At 41.2% G+C, this 17,028-nt stretch overlaps 1 protein-coding gene across 1 annotated transcript; it reads left to right on the top strand.

The window, feature by feature from the left end:
* The first annotated feature begins 7,801 nt into the window (after window positions 1-7,801).
* LOC118423963 (ficolin-2-like) lies at window positions 7,802-11,845 on the top strand. The gene is made up of 4 exons (XM_035832296.1): window positions 7,802-8,202; window positions 9,951-10,047; window positions 10,386-10,535; window positions 10,812-11,845. The coding sequence occupies exons 1-4, from the start codon at window positions 7,891-7,893 to the stop codon at window positions 11,456-11,458; spliced, it is 1,206 nt and encodes a 401-aa protein (XP_035688189.1). The 5' UTR covers window positions 7,802-7,890; the 3' UTR covers window positions 11,459-11,845.
* The last annotated feature ends 5,183 nt before the right edge of the window (window positions 11,846-17,028 follow it).

The following is a 17,028-nucleotide window of genomic DNA, read 5'->3' as shown; positions in this document are numbered from 1 at the left end:
AAACTGGGTAGGTGAGAACCAAGACCTAATTTAGACGTGCACGTGGATCTAGCGCGAAGTTAGCCTCCTTTGAATACTTCTAGCAGCGCTAACTTTTTTTTTGCGTGAGCACTGATTCACGATTTTCAACACGGGCTAAGGGTCTCTTATGCCGGGAGAGTGAGTTTCGCACGGCTTCCGCGCAAAGTATACTAGTAATCATTTTTACTGCAGTTTGAAAAGTGATCAAAAGATGGCACTGCCAAACGGTAGTAAACTCGTTACAATCCATTTCCTAAACTCATTCTACAATTTCAATATTCCGTGCATTAACTAATTCCAAACGTATAAAATAAAGTATAAATCCGTTCTTTTTTTCGTATTACTCTCCTAACGAAGTGTGTAACGATGAATCGGTGGAAATACGCGCCATTCTTGTAATGGACAAATGTGATTGTGGCAGAAGTACATTTATGGTTATATGTTGATTTGGAACGTTTAATAGTAGCACTGGCCTGTAACGTTAGCATTTTAGTGAATTTCACGTTTATCCATAAATAGATTGGGAAATCGTATTGCTGGGAAGGTGTTGAAATGAAGACAAAACAAGGGGATTTACTATTTGTAACGTCAGATGTATTGGAAGAAAAAGTAGTTGAGCGATGCATTCAGCCATTCTTTTCCAGTCCTTAGTTCCATACCAGATGCTATAATCAAGTTCAACTTCAGTACGCTAAAGGAATACGAATAATTTTGTAGAAGGCAAGATGTATGTAGGTGTGTCAGAAGTTGTGAATTAGAGTTCAGAGATGTATTAAAAAAACGTTTTGGCGAAAAATACTACACTGTATATATATGTGGCATGGCAGTACCGAACATATAATATAGAAAGCAACATTATACCTGCACATGTACAGCATATTAGAGACTTCTTTCTTATATTGTAGGAAGAGAATTATAGAATTCTAAATGGTACGGAAACAAATCTTTTAATCAGTTCATGATATAAAAATGCTAAGAGAGTGCGGCCTGTAAGGTATTGTGCATATAGCACATGCATTAAATGGTATAAGGTATATATAGTGATAATGATATGTGGTAGCAATATGGTAGAAAAATATTACTGCATGTTACAGTAGATATTATATATAGTACATAGATGGTTAATAATGGTAAATGCAAGTTCTATTAAGTTGAAAAGGCCTACAATATATACGTCATGCCAGTATGTAGAAAGTTACGCTGTATCTGCGGACAACATATTAGAAATAATTAAAGATGTCAAATGTTTAAGTTAAGAGAGAGAGAGGAAAGGCGATTATTGCAATGCATGATATACATTACGAATTATTTATATCATATGGTATGAATATGGTGGTAGACATGTTAGAAGAACACTACAGGATATAAGCATGTTACATACTTTTTATAGGAAGTTTTGCATTTCTGAATTCTGTTATTTATTGCACAGCGCCATAGGTGCAGTTGATGACCAATATGGTGTGTGCTTAATTCGCTCACTCAAATGTATTTCTGGTGAAAATAAAGTAAGGCATACTGGGTATTTCTCCAGCCGTATGTCTGGTTTCAAGGGCAAAGAATTTACAAACCAAGTGTTATACAATACATACATTTATGAAGGTTAGACATCTATGTAAACAATATTCAAATACAATCCAATCTCTACGACTGGATTTACTTTCTAGCTTTTTGAGTGACAATGACCATGGTTGGGAGTAAAGCCCCTGTCACACATAGTCGACCATGTTTAGTATTTATGCTATATATAAATTTGCAAATTTAAGTATATCCCCACTATTGCTACGGTCTCATTTCCACCTGTGAGAGAGAGGAGAGACGATTTTTGCAATGCATGATATACATTGCGAAGTATACATGTAACATATGGTATGAATATGGTGGTAGACATGTTAGAAGAACACTACAGGATATAAGCATGTTTCATAGGAAGTTCTGCACTTCTGTTATTGCACAGCGCCATAGGTGCAGTTGATGATCAGTATGGTGTGTGCTTAATTCGCTCACTCAAATGTATTTTTTGGTGAAAATAAAATAAGGTGCACTGGGTATTTGTTTCCAAGAGTGTGTTTGATACATATATGACCAAAATGATGCACAGTCACATATACACGGACAGGCAGGAAGATACGTGAGTTCAATGAAACATATTTAGGGGCAAAGATGCAGAAAAGAGAAGGGACAGCAACAATCTAAGAAGCAGCGGTTCAGCCACAACAATACAAGAGCATATTATAACTATAACTCTGCACCTTTTTGCACATTTCACATCTTTTAGCAAGATATTTATAATCTTCATCTGATAGGAAACAACAACAGATACAGATATTTAGGAGAAGGAATGACATCCTCATTTTCAATAGATATTACAGCATCGTCTGAGTTTGACTCCCATTCTACACTGTGGTGTGGAATGTCCCCGCGTGACCTCTGCTAAAGGGCCTGCCTCACCAACACATATCGCATGGTGGCGCTGTTTGCTAGTCCAGCCAAGGCGCAACTACAGCATCACATGAAAATGGCATTTCAGCACCAGGGACAGCTACACGTGCTCAATGATGTTCCCGAGTTTTCTTGGCTGTAAATTTCAGACATTTTTTTTTTATTCTAATATATCTAATATGTTGTATGCAGGATAGATTGAAATTTTAACAGATATTTCAAGTTAACAAGTCACGACGTCATTTTCTGTTTAAATGTACAACAATAAAGACAGATAGCAGCATAGCAAGTTCACCTCTGGAGGGGTCAGAGTTAAAGGTTCATCCCAAAACGACGATCGGCAGAGTAACAGGTTTTTCTACTAGGTTGAAGACCGCCGATGGCAACACTGCCAAATTAGGCTTGGGTCTGTAGCGTCACACAAAACAGCCATAAGCGTCCAAAATAAATAGAATAAACACCATCATCGGCGTCAACTCGTGATCGAGCATTAGTTCATGTCCATCCAGTCTCATTTGCTGATTGTTGGTGGCGATTTCTGAAGTGGCTGCTCAGGCCCAGAGCAGTGTGGAATAGTCTGGGACACTTTGTGCAGGGCAGAGTGGGTGGTGGGCGAGGAAGGAGGAGTCGCTCTATAACACCGAGTTTATCGCACATGACGTCTTGTTGGTCATGACATAGACCAATACTATTTAGAAAGACCAAGTCTTCCGTTGCGTATATAAGAATTGTTGTTATTTCATCTCAAGATATAAACCCTTTGTCTAAGGTCAGGGTTGATTCTTCAGGTGCTACGTTATCGCTGAAGATCTTTAAATGGCCGGCTACGTCATGGGCTGCTGAACGGGTTTTCTGATCAGTTTGAAAAACAAGTGTGACCTGCGACCTAACGGACTACGAGCGCGAAGGATTTCCACCAAAAAACCAACAACAGTGGACCAGAGTTTTGGCTGGGAAATGACAAGATTTTTCAGATCTCTAACGCCAGGGAATACCTTCTGCGTATTGATCTCGAAAATTGGTCCTCGGAAACGGTATACGCTGAATATGATAGGTTCTATATCGAGGATGAAGCAGCAAAGTACCGTCTGCATGTTGGTGCCTATAGCGGCACTGCTGGGGATGGTGGGTACGGGTTAAGCTCGCATAATGGTAGCAGATTTTCAACACACGACCAGGATAACGACGTTGTTTCGGGCAGTGACTGCGCAGTTATCAATGGCGGTCGTGGAGGTTGGTGGTATTATAGTTGTGACGTCGTTAACCTGAACCAGCCGTACAAGCATGGCGGCGGGGGGACTCATGTACATGGTATACAATGGCTTCCGTGGGCAGCTCACAAGTACTCCATCAAGTCTTCTGTCATGAAGATCAGACCTGCTTCTTAGAAATAACCAACTTTAACTAAACTGACGCCCTGACGTCTGCCCCTAACAGCTTTCTTTGCACGCAATAAGTTCACAGCTTGCAGACGTATTGTTCCCATTGAGCTGTAATTACGAAGAGTAAAGTTTTATTTATCTAAATGCCGGAACAAAGCTCCAATGCAATGGCGACGACCGGCTCACTTGATATTCAGCTTGATTCTGTTTGTATGCACCCTTTCACACAAAATCTTTATTGCGTGTCCCCTCCCCCAACAAACACACACACGCAAACACACACTGACCCCCCCCCCCCCTCACGCACACATATGCCGCACTACTCTCCATCCCCATACAGACCCCTTAGCTGCCACAAGAAAGAATGCCTCAGGTACAAAATATTGATCTTTGACATAGATAACGTCCCTAAGGTTAAAAACACCAGTCCTTCATGAATGTGGGCGGGTGAGCATCAAGAGCGAATTTAGACGTCGAGCTAGCGCGGAGTTAGCCTCCTTTGAAGACTTTTAGCAGCGCTAACTTTTGGGTTTGGCCCTGATTCTTGATTTTCAATATCTGCACACGTTTTTTAACGTTTGCCTGGGGAGGGAGTTCCGCAAGAAAAGATGGCAAAGCCATTCACTGCTGTGGTAAACACCAAAAAAGTCCTTTTCGTACTTATTCTAAGATTCTAATATTCCATGCATGGACAGGGCGATAAAACATAGTGTAAATCCATTCTTTGTTTTGTTTTCTGTATTACTCTTCCTAACGATGTATGCGTGGAAATATGAGTCATTCTTCATGGTGCACACATGTAATTGCAGCAGAAGTACATTTACTGTTCTGTTGACTTGTGGCGTTTAAGAGCAGCGTTAGCTTGTAACGTTACCATGTTTGTGAATTTCACTTTTATACAGAAATAGATTGGGAAATCGTATTGCTGGGAAGGTGTTGAAATAAAGACAAAACAAGTGAATTCACTATTTGTAAGGTCAGATGCCTTGGAAGCTTCAGTAGTTGAGCAATGTATTCAGCCATGCCACATGATAGAATCATGATAGTTTGTATAATTTTGTAGAAGCCAAGATGTATGTGTGTTAGAAGTTGTGAATTAGAGATGTATTAAGAAAACGTTTTGGCGAAAAATGACTACACTGTATATATACATATATGGCATCATCATCATCGGTCGACGTGATCACACATGTTTACACACGACAGGGTCATACCGCCCCTTACGGGGTGACATACCCTTTCGTTGGCTAATTACAAGACGGGATGCGCCAGGTCTCCCGTCAGGGTGAATGATGTAAATCACCATGTGGCTGACACGAGACAGAGGTTCGCCAGGCATGGCAGTAGCTTGTGCAGCTTATTAGAGACTTTTACCTTATATTGTAGGAGGAAAATTATAGCAAAAATATTTACGTCATGTCAGTATGTAGAAAGTTACGTTGTATCTGCGAATGACATATTAGAAATAATCAAAGTTGTCAAATTTTAAGTTTAAGAGAAAAAGAGAGAGAGACAGGGGGAGAGAGAGAGGGGGAGAGAGAGAGTGAGAAAGAGAGAGTGAGGGAGAGAGAGAGAGAGGAGAGAGACGATTTTTCCAATGCATGATATACATTGCGAATTATACATATAGCATATGGTATGAATATGGTGGTAGACATGTTAGAAGAATACTACAGGATATAAGCATATTACATAGGAAGTTCTGCACTTCTGTTTTCTGTTATTGCACAGCGCCATAGGTGCAGTTGATGACCATTATAGCGTGTGCTTAATTCGCTCACTCAAATGTATTTTTTGGTGAAAATAAAATAAGCTGCACAGGGTATTTGTTTCCAAGAGTGTGTTTGATACATATATGACCAAAATGATGCACATATACACGGACAGGTAGGAAGATAGGCGAGTTCTGTGAAATATGTTTAGGATAAAAGATGCAGAAAAGAGAAGGGACAGCAATAATCTAAGAAGCAGCAGTTCAGCTACAACAATACAAGAGCATATTATAACTATAACTCTGCACCTTTTTGCACATTTCACATCTTTTAGCAAGATATTTATAATCTTCATCTGATAGGAAACAACAACGATGGTCCAGATATTTGGGAGAAGGAATGACGTCCTCATTTTCAATAGATATTACAGCATCGTCTGAGTTTCACTCTCATTCTACACTGTGGTGTGGAATGTCCCCGCGTGACCTCTGCTAAAGGGCCTGCCTCACCGACACATATCGCATGGCGGCGCTGTTTGCTGGTCCAGCCAAGACACAACTACAGCATCACATGAAAATGGCATTTCAGCACCAGGGACAGCTACACGTGCTCAATGATGTTCCCGAGTTTTCTTGGCTGTAAATTTCAGACATTTTTTTTTATTCTAATATAATTAATATGTTGTATGCAGGATAGATTGAAATTTCAACAGATATTTCAAGTTTACCAAGTCACGACGTCATTTTCTGTTTAAATGTACAACAAGCAGATAGCAGCATTGCAAGTTCACCTCTGGCGGGGTCAGAGTTGAAGGTTCATCCCAAAACGACGATCGGCAGAGCGACAGGTTTTTCTACTAGGTTGAAGACCGCCGATGGCAACACTGCCAAATTAGGCTTGTGTCTGTAACGTCACACAAAACAGCCATAAGCGTCCAAAATAAATAGAATAAACACCATCATCGGCGTCCACTCGTGACCGAGCATTAGTTCATGTCCATCCAGTCTCATTTGCTGATTGTTGGTGGCGATGTCTGAAGTGGCTGCTCAGGCCCAGAGCAGTGTGGAATAGTCTGGGACACTTTGTGCAGGGCAGAGTAGGTGGTGGGCGAGGAAGGAGGAGTCGCTCTATAACACATAGTTTATCGCAAATTTGTAATTTTTGAAAATGGATCCATGTCTTCTATATAAAGTTCCGATACACCTTCAGCCCACAATTACATCATCGCGATGTGGTTTAAATTCCCAATATCTATCACTGGAATCCAGTTTGAAAAGGTCGATCACTCAGAGTTATAAAGCTTCTCTGACTAAAATCACCGTGTTCACAAAAGTGTCTGCACGTTCTTCAGTGATACACCAAGACACGTTATGCCATTCTCTTACACATTCATATATCCAATAGTCTGACACTAGTGTCAAGTTGGGTATGGCATAGAGCAATTCTTATTAGAAAGACAAAGCCTTGCGTTATGTGAAGAATTGATGTGTTTTCATCTCAAAATATAAACCCTTTGTCTAAGGTCAGGGTTGATGGTTCAGGTACTACGTTTCGTTGAAGATCTTTGAATGGCCGCTACGTCATGAGCTGCTGGACGGGTTTTCTGATCAGTTTGAAAAACAAGTGTGACCTGTGACCTAACGGACTATGAGCGCGAAGGATTTCGACAAAAACACCAACAACAGTGGAACGTATATTTAGGGGGGGGGGGCTGATTCAAAACACATCAATGCTATCGTCTGACACAATCATATACCCAACATAATGACACTGATGATGCCAAATTGGTAATGAAATAGGCCTATATTTTAACTACAATGATTAGTTGAAAAATTGGTGTGTTTTTATTTCAAGATATAAACCCTTTGTCTAAAGTCAGGGTAGATGCCTCAGGCACCAGGATACCTCTAGACGGACTACGTCATGAGCGGCTGAACGGGTTTTCTGATCAGTTTGAAAAACAAGTGTGACCTGCGACCCGTTCACCTGGCGGAATTCAATAGAACGCCTCTGACTTCGACGTAAACAACTTTAATCAGTCATTATATATTCACACTTATGACGTATGAGGAAACAACGGGGCTGACAACCAATAGGGAACGACATTTTCCAAGAAAAAAACTACAAGGGATTTCCCCAGTTTCTTGTTCGACAAGGTTCTTGAAGATTATATCTTAAAGTTTACACAAAAGATATCTTCAGTTGCTGAGTATATTTTGTACTACTACACAGCGCAGTGCCTCAGAGTTTAAGGGTAGAATTTGCTTCAGTTTGCTTAAAACTATCGTAACTTTATTATATTGAAGCCTTGCTTTATTGTCCTTAATTTGTAAAAGATGAGTACAGATAAGCTGATGAACGGTGACCTGACGCTTGGCAGGCCCGTGTATGCCGACCGGAGGTCCCGTGTGCGCCCGGCGGGGCTCCAGGCAATCGGCGCCGCGGCCGTCGTGCTGGTCGTCTCGGCGATGATGGCGGTGCTGCTGTTGCAGAACTGGCAACTCAAGCAGCTGCTGTCTGCGAACGACGACAGGATCGTGTCTCTCCAAGAGCACAACAACCAAATCCTAGATCGTATCGCTACGCTGGAGGTTCTGACCAAAGAGAAGTTCTGGGAAGACAACAGTCATCATGTGGAGAAAACTGAGGTACAAATGTTGACTAATTCACTTCAATTGCATAACTGAGGTTAACTGCATAACTCCTAACATCAATGACAAGATTGTTTAGTAGATGACTGCTATATGTGTTTCTTTGTACTTTCTTTGTAATTTGCAAGTTTGGGCAAGATCTGACTGAATGCATTTCACAGAACCAGTAAGTAAAAAAATGTACCCCTGGTCTTGTACAAAATTATGAATAAAAGATATCAACTAGGAATGTACGTTTCTCTGTACAACCTTTAGAGTATTGGGGGACCTTGGGATAGCATACCTCGCATGTTTGATGTTTATCTAAATTGGATCTAATTGAGTGAAATAATTGATCCAGCCAAACGTCAACATGGCCTTAAGGGTCTATTGATAATATCTGCTTATAGTTGGGATATCTATTTTTCATGGCTATTTCTAAATCCAAAGTACATAACGTTAGCAGCCCTGTAAAAAAATCTACACCTTTGTCCAAAACTATGTTGCTAGTTTCGGATATCATCTCATGTAAATCAATATGAACTAGAAGCTATCAATATTACCTAGAAGTTATCATGGAAATGTACAATTTGGTTGCAAATTGTGAGAAATAGTTAAACGAATACAAACTTATAGTGAACGAAATCATCTGGGTGCACGTTTCCCCGCACAAATCCGTACGGCCGTGAAAATCCAGTCTTGCGACCTTTACTAGATTAGGTTAATTGTGTGAAATAATCAAACCAACTAAACCTCAGACAGGGTATTGTTTAGAAGAGGCAATGGAAAAGATCTGACGACGGTTGCAATATCTATGTTTTATATCTATTTCTAGTTGTGAAATATATATTAGCCATTTTCAACTCTGTAAAAAAAATACATCTTTGTTCAAGACAATGGAACAGGTTTAGCAATTTTTTAAACGTAAATCAAAATTTATGAGAAGCCCAAACGGTTAGCTCTTCAGTTGAAAACCGAGACATGGTCGAACGACTACATACAGACTGTCATACTATACTACAGGTTAGCGTGATACAGTATACGCTTAGTATTACTATAGTTTTAGCAAAGTAAAGTATCCATTGTTATTCTAGTCTAGTCTGTTTGTTACAAGTACGTTGTATAATATTTATAACACGGTTAAGTATAGTTTGATATTGTGTACCAAAACGTTTTGCAAATGCTAATATTGTTGATGCAGTTTAGAATACCTAGTGTTTAATGAATGAATGAAAGGATGACTGATTATTGACGGAAGGAAGGATAAAGAGAACGAAGGAATGAAAATGGTTTATTAACATTAAAAGGAAATCGAGGACCCAGGCGGTATTGTGTTTAGATTTTTAGTGTGTTTTTTGTAACAACGCGTGCTATTTTATACCATACAAGTATATAGTACACTATATCATTATAGTATATGCGCTGTCTAAAAATAAGCTGAAGCCGAGTGTGCATGTGGCGAGGGGATTAGCGTGTCAATTAAACTTTCGAAATTTTTCGAAAGCCGATATACGTTTTGAAAAGATCGTAAACAGAGACAAGCTCTCGATGGTAACTTTAGAAATGTTTACAAACAATAAAGACTAATTATAAATAATGGCATATCTGTGTTTCCTTTTTTTCGAAATGTTCATGAATATTAATTAAGAATTATAAATATAAGACAATAATTCTAAAATATTATAAATATCATTGAAAAACTCGCATGGTGTCTTGGAATGGACTCTAAATGCATGGTAATAAAAGTAATTGGCTTTCTCTTCCAGTCGGCGGATGGTGCCTTCAGCCCCGATACTCAATCTGATCCCGGCATGCACCACAGGGAGAAGAGAGCTGCGAACAGCCTGACAATGCCGTTTGGAGGTAAAGACGAACTTAGCAAACAAGCAAACATAACCTCTTGTTTTGCTGAAAACAGATATGTTAAAGAAAGTGCACCGTCTATCAGAAAAACGAAGTATGCTTGCAAATCGTACCTCAAGTATCTAAAATGTTGACTTAATGTTTCAGTACCAGCGTTCATCCTGTCAGTGTCTGTGTATAACTTAAACATCTAAAACCAGACGTTGCGGCGGCAAATGAAAGTCTTGTCCTGATTGATTGGCATTGGGTAACCATAAAATTGCAAATATCCAAGCCTACGTAAGGACCAGAATCTTCACATCTGCCTGGACATTAGACTAACGCACTTCTACATACAGGCTGTCTTCAGGGGCCTCCCGGCAGAGACGGACCGGCAGGAACGAACGGGCAGCCCGGTAGAGACGGGCGCGATGGAGCGGTTGGACCTCCCGGACCGCCCGGCCCCCCCGAAATTCCTGTTCCGACTCCTGACCCACCGAAAATGAAAGGTACCACCAACCTGCATCTCTTTTCAGCTGAAGCGATGTACAGGATGTACAGGTTTATTATCTATTATGCACTTAATGTGTTTATGGAGGCTAGACATCTAGATAAACAATATTTAAAGACTTGAAAGACAATTTAATCTCTACAACTGGATAAAGATGCAATCTCATATAAAAATCATGTTTAATAGTTGCTATGCTAACGTAAAGCTTCTAATCTTACCCAGTTCTGGAGATTGTTTTAAAATGTCTTTGAATATCATACACCTTGCTTTACAGATTGTGACGACGTCTACAAGGCAGGCCACACCACCAGCGGTCTCTACACCATCCAGCCAGACGCCGCCGGAGCCTCGTTCCGGGTCTACTGTGAGATGGAAGCCGGAGTCGGCGGCTGGACTGTCCTCCAGAAGCGCTTCGACGGTTCTGTAGATTTTGCTAATGACTGGGTAACTTACAAAAATGGGTTTGGGGCTCTTGTCGGCGAGTTTTGGCTCGGAAACGACAAGATCTATCAAATCTCTAACGAGAAGGTATACCTTCTGCGCATTGATCTCGAGAATTGGTCCTCGGGAACGGTATACGCTGAATATGATAGGTTCTATATCGAGGATGAAGCAGCAAAGTACCGTCTGCATGTTGGTGCCTATAGCGGCACTGCTGGGGATGGTGGGGAAGGGTTAAGCTATCATGATGGTCACAGATTCTCAACACACGACCAGGATAACGATGAGGAATCGGGCGGTAACTGCGCCAATGGCCATGGTGGTGGTTGGTGGTATGGTGCTTGTGACACCGTAAACCTGAACCAGCCGTACAAGCATGGCGGCGGGGGGAGTGAGTCACATGGTATAGAATGGGTTCGGTGGGCAGCTCACAAGTTCTCCATCAAGTCTTCTGTCATGAAGATCAGACCTGCTCCTTAGAAATAACCTACCAAAAAACTAAACCCACGGCCTTACATTTGCTTTCTTTGCTGAAATAAAGAGTAATACTGGAGCAAATCTCTTAACAATGCAATGGTGACAATCAACTTTTATCTTTATTCTGTCTGCATAATCCCTTTCACGATGGGAAAAAAACTTCAATCCTGCGCATATTTTGGTAATTCATCTGATATAACGTGAATTTTGTGGAAATATTATGTAATGCATGTACACAGGGAGCATTATAAACGTGGCATAAAGCGTACGTAGTCGAACTTCATGAGCATAAAAAGTTTCTTGCGCGTCCCCTCCAACCACACCACACCACACACACACACAGACATACACACACACACATACACACACACACGCGCTCACACACACAAACACGCACACACACGCACACACACACGCACACACACACACACGCACACACACACGCACGAACACACACGCACACACGCACACACACACACACTCTCACACACACGCACACACACGCACACACACACACACACACACACACACACATACACACACACACATACACACACACACACGCACACACACATACACTCACACACACACACATACACACACACACACATACAAACAAACACACACATACAGACACACACACATACACACACACACACATACACACACATACACACACACACACACACACGCACACACACACATACACATACGCACACGCACACACACACGCGCAAATACACACGCACGCACACACACACGCGCACGCACACACACACGCGCACGCACACACACACACGCACACACACACGCGCGCACGCACACGACACACTATTTTTTTGTCCCCATACAAAGCCCTAAGATGTCTTTGATAGTTATCGTTGCAGATGATGCCTCTGGAACAAAATGTTGTTCTTTGGCATAGATAAATAACTTTTCAAGGCTCAAACCACTAGTGTTACATGAAACTGGGTAGGTGAGAACCAAGAGCTAATTTAGACGTGGATCTAGCGCAAACTCAGTCTCCTTTGAGCAGTGTTAGCTTTTTTTGCAGGAGCGCTGATTCGCGACTTTCAACAAGGGTAAACGTTTTTAATGCCGGGAAAGGGAGTTCCGCACGACTTTCGAACAAAGTAAACTTAGTCTAGTAATCATTTTAGCTGCAGTTGAAAAGTGATCAAAAGATGGCACATAGCGTAAATTCTTTTTTTTTTTCTTTCTTTTTTTTCCACATTACTCTTTCCAACAAAGTATGGGTGGAAATACGCGCCATTCTTTATGGTGGGCACATGTGATTGCAGCAGCTAGAAGTACATTTACCGTGTTCTTCTTCTTCTTTCGGTTAGGCTGCCAACCTCATCTTTTTGAGGATTCTGCAGCCGTGGCAACATGGAGAGGTTCACTGCGCAGACTGAGGGGGGTTTATATTTTGGATTTAAACATAGACAAGGATGGCGATAGCGCCACCTCCGCTGGGAGGCCGTTCCAGTCTCTAATTGTACGTGGGAAGAAGGCATTTTGCCTATACAATGTATTGGGTTCTACTAGTCGGTACCTTGTATGCTGCGGGATGGGTCGATCTCGAACTTCTAGCTTGTGGAGCGGGACTCGTTTTGCAGTTAATAGCCAGATCCCCTGAGTGGTATTTATAAAAAGTGACCAATCTGGCCCTCCGTCGTCTCTCCTGGAGTGTTGGCCACTCAAGGTCGTGAAGCATTTCGCTGACACTGGAGGACCGTCGATACCTGTTTGACACCCACCGGGCAGCCCTACGCTGGACCGCTTCGAGCTTCGCTATATCCTTTGCTGTATAGGGGTCCCAAACAGGACTAGCAAATTCTAGTAATGGTCGGACTAATGTAACATAAGCAAGGTTTTTTATCTTTTTGGATCCTACCTTTATGTTTCTTCTCAGAAAACCTAGGGTTCTGCTGGCCTTGTTGGTGATGTTTGCGATGTGCGTACACCAAGTGAGATTGTAGGTAATTGTCACTCCTAGATACTTGGCTTCCTTGGTTGAGACAAGGGTGTGACCATGAAGTTTGTAGTTCATTGTTTGGGGGACCCTCTTCCTTGTGATATGGAGTGCTTGGCACTTGTCTGGATGGAAACTCATCATCCAGGTTTGCTCCCACTCAGCAAGACGATCCAAGTCTTCTTGAAGTACTTCCTGATCCCTAGTCGAGCTGATAGTTTTGTGTGCCAAGGTGTCGTCTGCAAACAGACGAGCAATAGACGACAAACTGGTAGGGAGGTCGTTTATATATAACAGAAACAGGGTGGGGCCTAGAACAGATCCCTGCGGCACTCCTGAATCTACTGGTACAAAACTTGACATTGAGCCTTCCACTACTACCGCTTGCCGGCGGTCGGTGAGGAAGCTCTGGATCCAGGTCTGCAGCGACCCTGTGATGCCGTAGTAGTTTAACTTATGGATGAGTAGGGAGTGGCAAACTTTGTCAAATGCCTTGCTGAAGTCCATTATCAGGGCATCTGTTTGTCTCCCCTGTTCAAGGTCAACAGACAAGTCATCCACAAGTCCGAGTAACTGGCTTTCACAGGAATGGCGGCGTCTGAACCCATGCTGCTCTTTACATATGATTTCATTTTCTTCTACATAAGACATAATCGTACTAGTAACAATATGCTCCATTATCTTACATGGAATACTGGTAAGGGAAATTGGCCTGTAATTCTCAGGTCGATAACGTTCCCCTTTCTTATAGACTGGGGTAACATTTGCTGTTCTCCAATCTCGTGGTACGACACCCGACTCGAGTGAAGACTGAAAAAGGAGAGTGAGTGCTGGTGCTAGCTCGACTGCCAATGGTGTTGATTTGTAACGTTAAGGAGCAGTCTTAGCTTGTAACGCTATTTTTTAGTGAATTTCACTTTTATACATAAATAGATTGGGCAAACTTATAGCTGCAAGTGTTGAAATGAAGACAAAACAAGGGGATTTACTATTTGCACGGTCAGATGTGTTGGAAGCTTCAGTAATCGAGCGATGCATTTTCTTCTAGTACTCTGTTCCATGCCGGTGCAATGGCCGAGCGGGTAGAGTGTTCGCGTTGCATACCGTAGGTCGTGAGTTCAATCCCCGGCCGAGTCATACCAAAGATTCTAAAAATGGTACATGCTGCTTTCTCTGCTTAGCACTTAGCACTAAATAAGGAAGAGTATGGAAGTTAAACACACAACACTACCGGCAGACCAGCCCCCTGCTGTAGTGACTTACACAAATGTGTGGCTCAAGGGCTTCGAAGTGGAGATGGAAGAGTATGGAAGTTAAACACACAACACTACCGGCAGACCAGCCCCCTGCTGTAGTGACTTACACAAATGTGTGGCTCAAGGGCTTCGAAGTGGAGATGGGCGCCGCCCTACGCATCTTAGATGTATGGGCAAACTTTAACTTTAACTTTAACACTGTTCCATGCCAGATCATAGAATCAATTCTAACTTCAGTACGCTGAAGGAATAGGAATAATTTCGTAGAAGGCAAGATTTATGTAGGTTGTGAATTAGAGCCGGCAGAGACGTATTAAAAAAACGTTTAGGGGGAAAAAGACTACACTATATATATATATATATATATATATATACATATATAGCAGTTGCGAACATTATGTAGAAAGTAACATTATGTCTGTGGACAGTATCTTCGAGACTTTTATCTTATATTGTAGGAAGAGAATTATAGCATTCTAAATGGTACGTAAAAAAAACTTGTAAACTGTTCATGATTTAAAAAATGCTTGGAACATGCAGCCTGTAAGGTATGATAGTACATGTAGCACATGCATTAAATGTTATAAGGTATATGTAGTGATGATGATATATGGTAGCAATATTAGAAGAAATATTACTGCATGTTACAATGAATATTGAAGTATAGTACAGAGATGGGTTCTTTTGGGTTGGCAAATCCTACAATATATACGTCATGCCAGTATGTAGAAAGTTACGTTGTATCTGCGGACGACATATTAGAAATGATTAAAGTTGTCGAAGTTTAAGTTTATATATATATACAGAGAGAGAGAGGGGGGAGAGAGATGATTATTGCAATGCATGATATACATTACGAATTATATGGTATGAATATGGTGGTAGACATGTTAGAAGAACACTACAGGATATAAGCATGTTACACATAGGAATTTCTGCACCTCTGTATCCTGTTATTGCACAGCGCCATAGGTGCAGTTGATGACCATTATAGCGTGTGCATCGCTAACTCAAATGTATTTCTGGTGAAAATAAAGTAAGGTGTACTGGGTATTTCTCCAGTCGTATGTCTGGTTTCAAAGGCAAAGAATTTACAAACCAAGTGTTATACAATACATACCTTTATGAAGGTTAGACATCCATGTAAACAATATTCAAATACAATCCAATCTCTACAACTGGATTTACTTTCTAGCTTTTTGAGTGACAATGACCATGGTTGGGAGTAATGCCCCTGTCACACATAGTCGACCATGTTTAGTATTCATGCTATATATAAATTTGCAAATTTAAGTATAACCCCACTATTGCTACGGTCTCATTTCCCCCTGTGAGAGAGAGGAGAGACGATTTTTGCAATGCATGACATATATTGCGAATTATACATGTATAATATGGTATGAGTATGGTGGTAGACATGTTAGAAGAATACTACAGGATATGTAAGCATGTTACACAAAGGAAGTTCTGCATTTCTGTATCTGTTATTGCACAGCGCCATAGGTGCAGTTGATGACCAGTATAGCGTGTGCTTACTTCGCTCAGTCAAATGTATTTCTGGTGAAAATAAAATAAGGTGCACTAGGCATATTTTCCAAGAGTGGATTCGATACAGATATGACCAAAATGCTGCACAATGATGCACATATACACGGACAGGCAGGAAGATAGGTGGGTTCAGTGAAACATATTTAGGGCAAAGATACAAGAAAAAGAGAGAGAAGAAACACCACTAATCTAAGAAGCATCAGTTCAGCTACAAAAAGATATGAGCATATTACAACTATAACTCTGCAACTTTCGCACGTTTATGGGTCATTTAATGAGATTTTATAACTTGCATCTGATGGGAAACAACAACGGTGGTCCAAATATTTCGGGGAGGGTATGATAGTATCATTGTCCCCACATAAAAAGTCCCGAGTATTCATTGTTAACAACGGTGCTCCAAATATTTGGGAGAAGGTATGTACGTTATCATTGTCACGATATATCACAGCATCGCCTTACACATCTATATAATTATGTTCAAGAACACTTGTCAACTTCTGTCTCTGTGAAGTCGATAATGATAAACTCAGTCCTCCGTGCTATAACATACTAGTAGTCTCTCAGACACATGTACTTAGTTCGAACTCCCGCTCGAACCAGCCCGGAAAGCCTCCTCCAAAGCACTTGGTACTCCATGGCCCTTTGGAGCTCTGTTTTCTCTCAGAATGTGAGAAAATTATCTATAGTATATACCCTTTTCCTATCTTCATAGTTCTTGACGGTTCAGGCAATGATTGACCTTTCTCCGGGCTACGTCATGAGCAGTTGAACAAGTTTTTCGACCAGGTTGG

The sequence above is a fragment of the Branchiostoma floridae genome, chromosome 10 (assembly GCF_000003815.2).
Source record: "Branchiostoma floridae strain S238N-H82 chromosome 10, Bfl_VNyyK, whole genome shotgun sequence".
Lineage (NCBI taxonomy): Eukaryota > Metazoa > Chordata > Leptocardii > Amphioxiformes > Branchiostomatidae > Branchiostoma > Branchiostoma floridae.
This window is presented reverse-complemented; position numbering and strand designations above follow the sequence as displayed.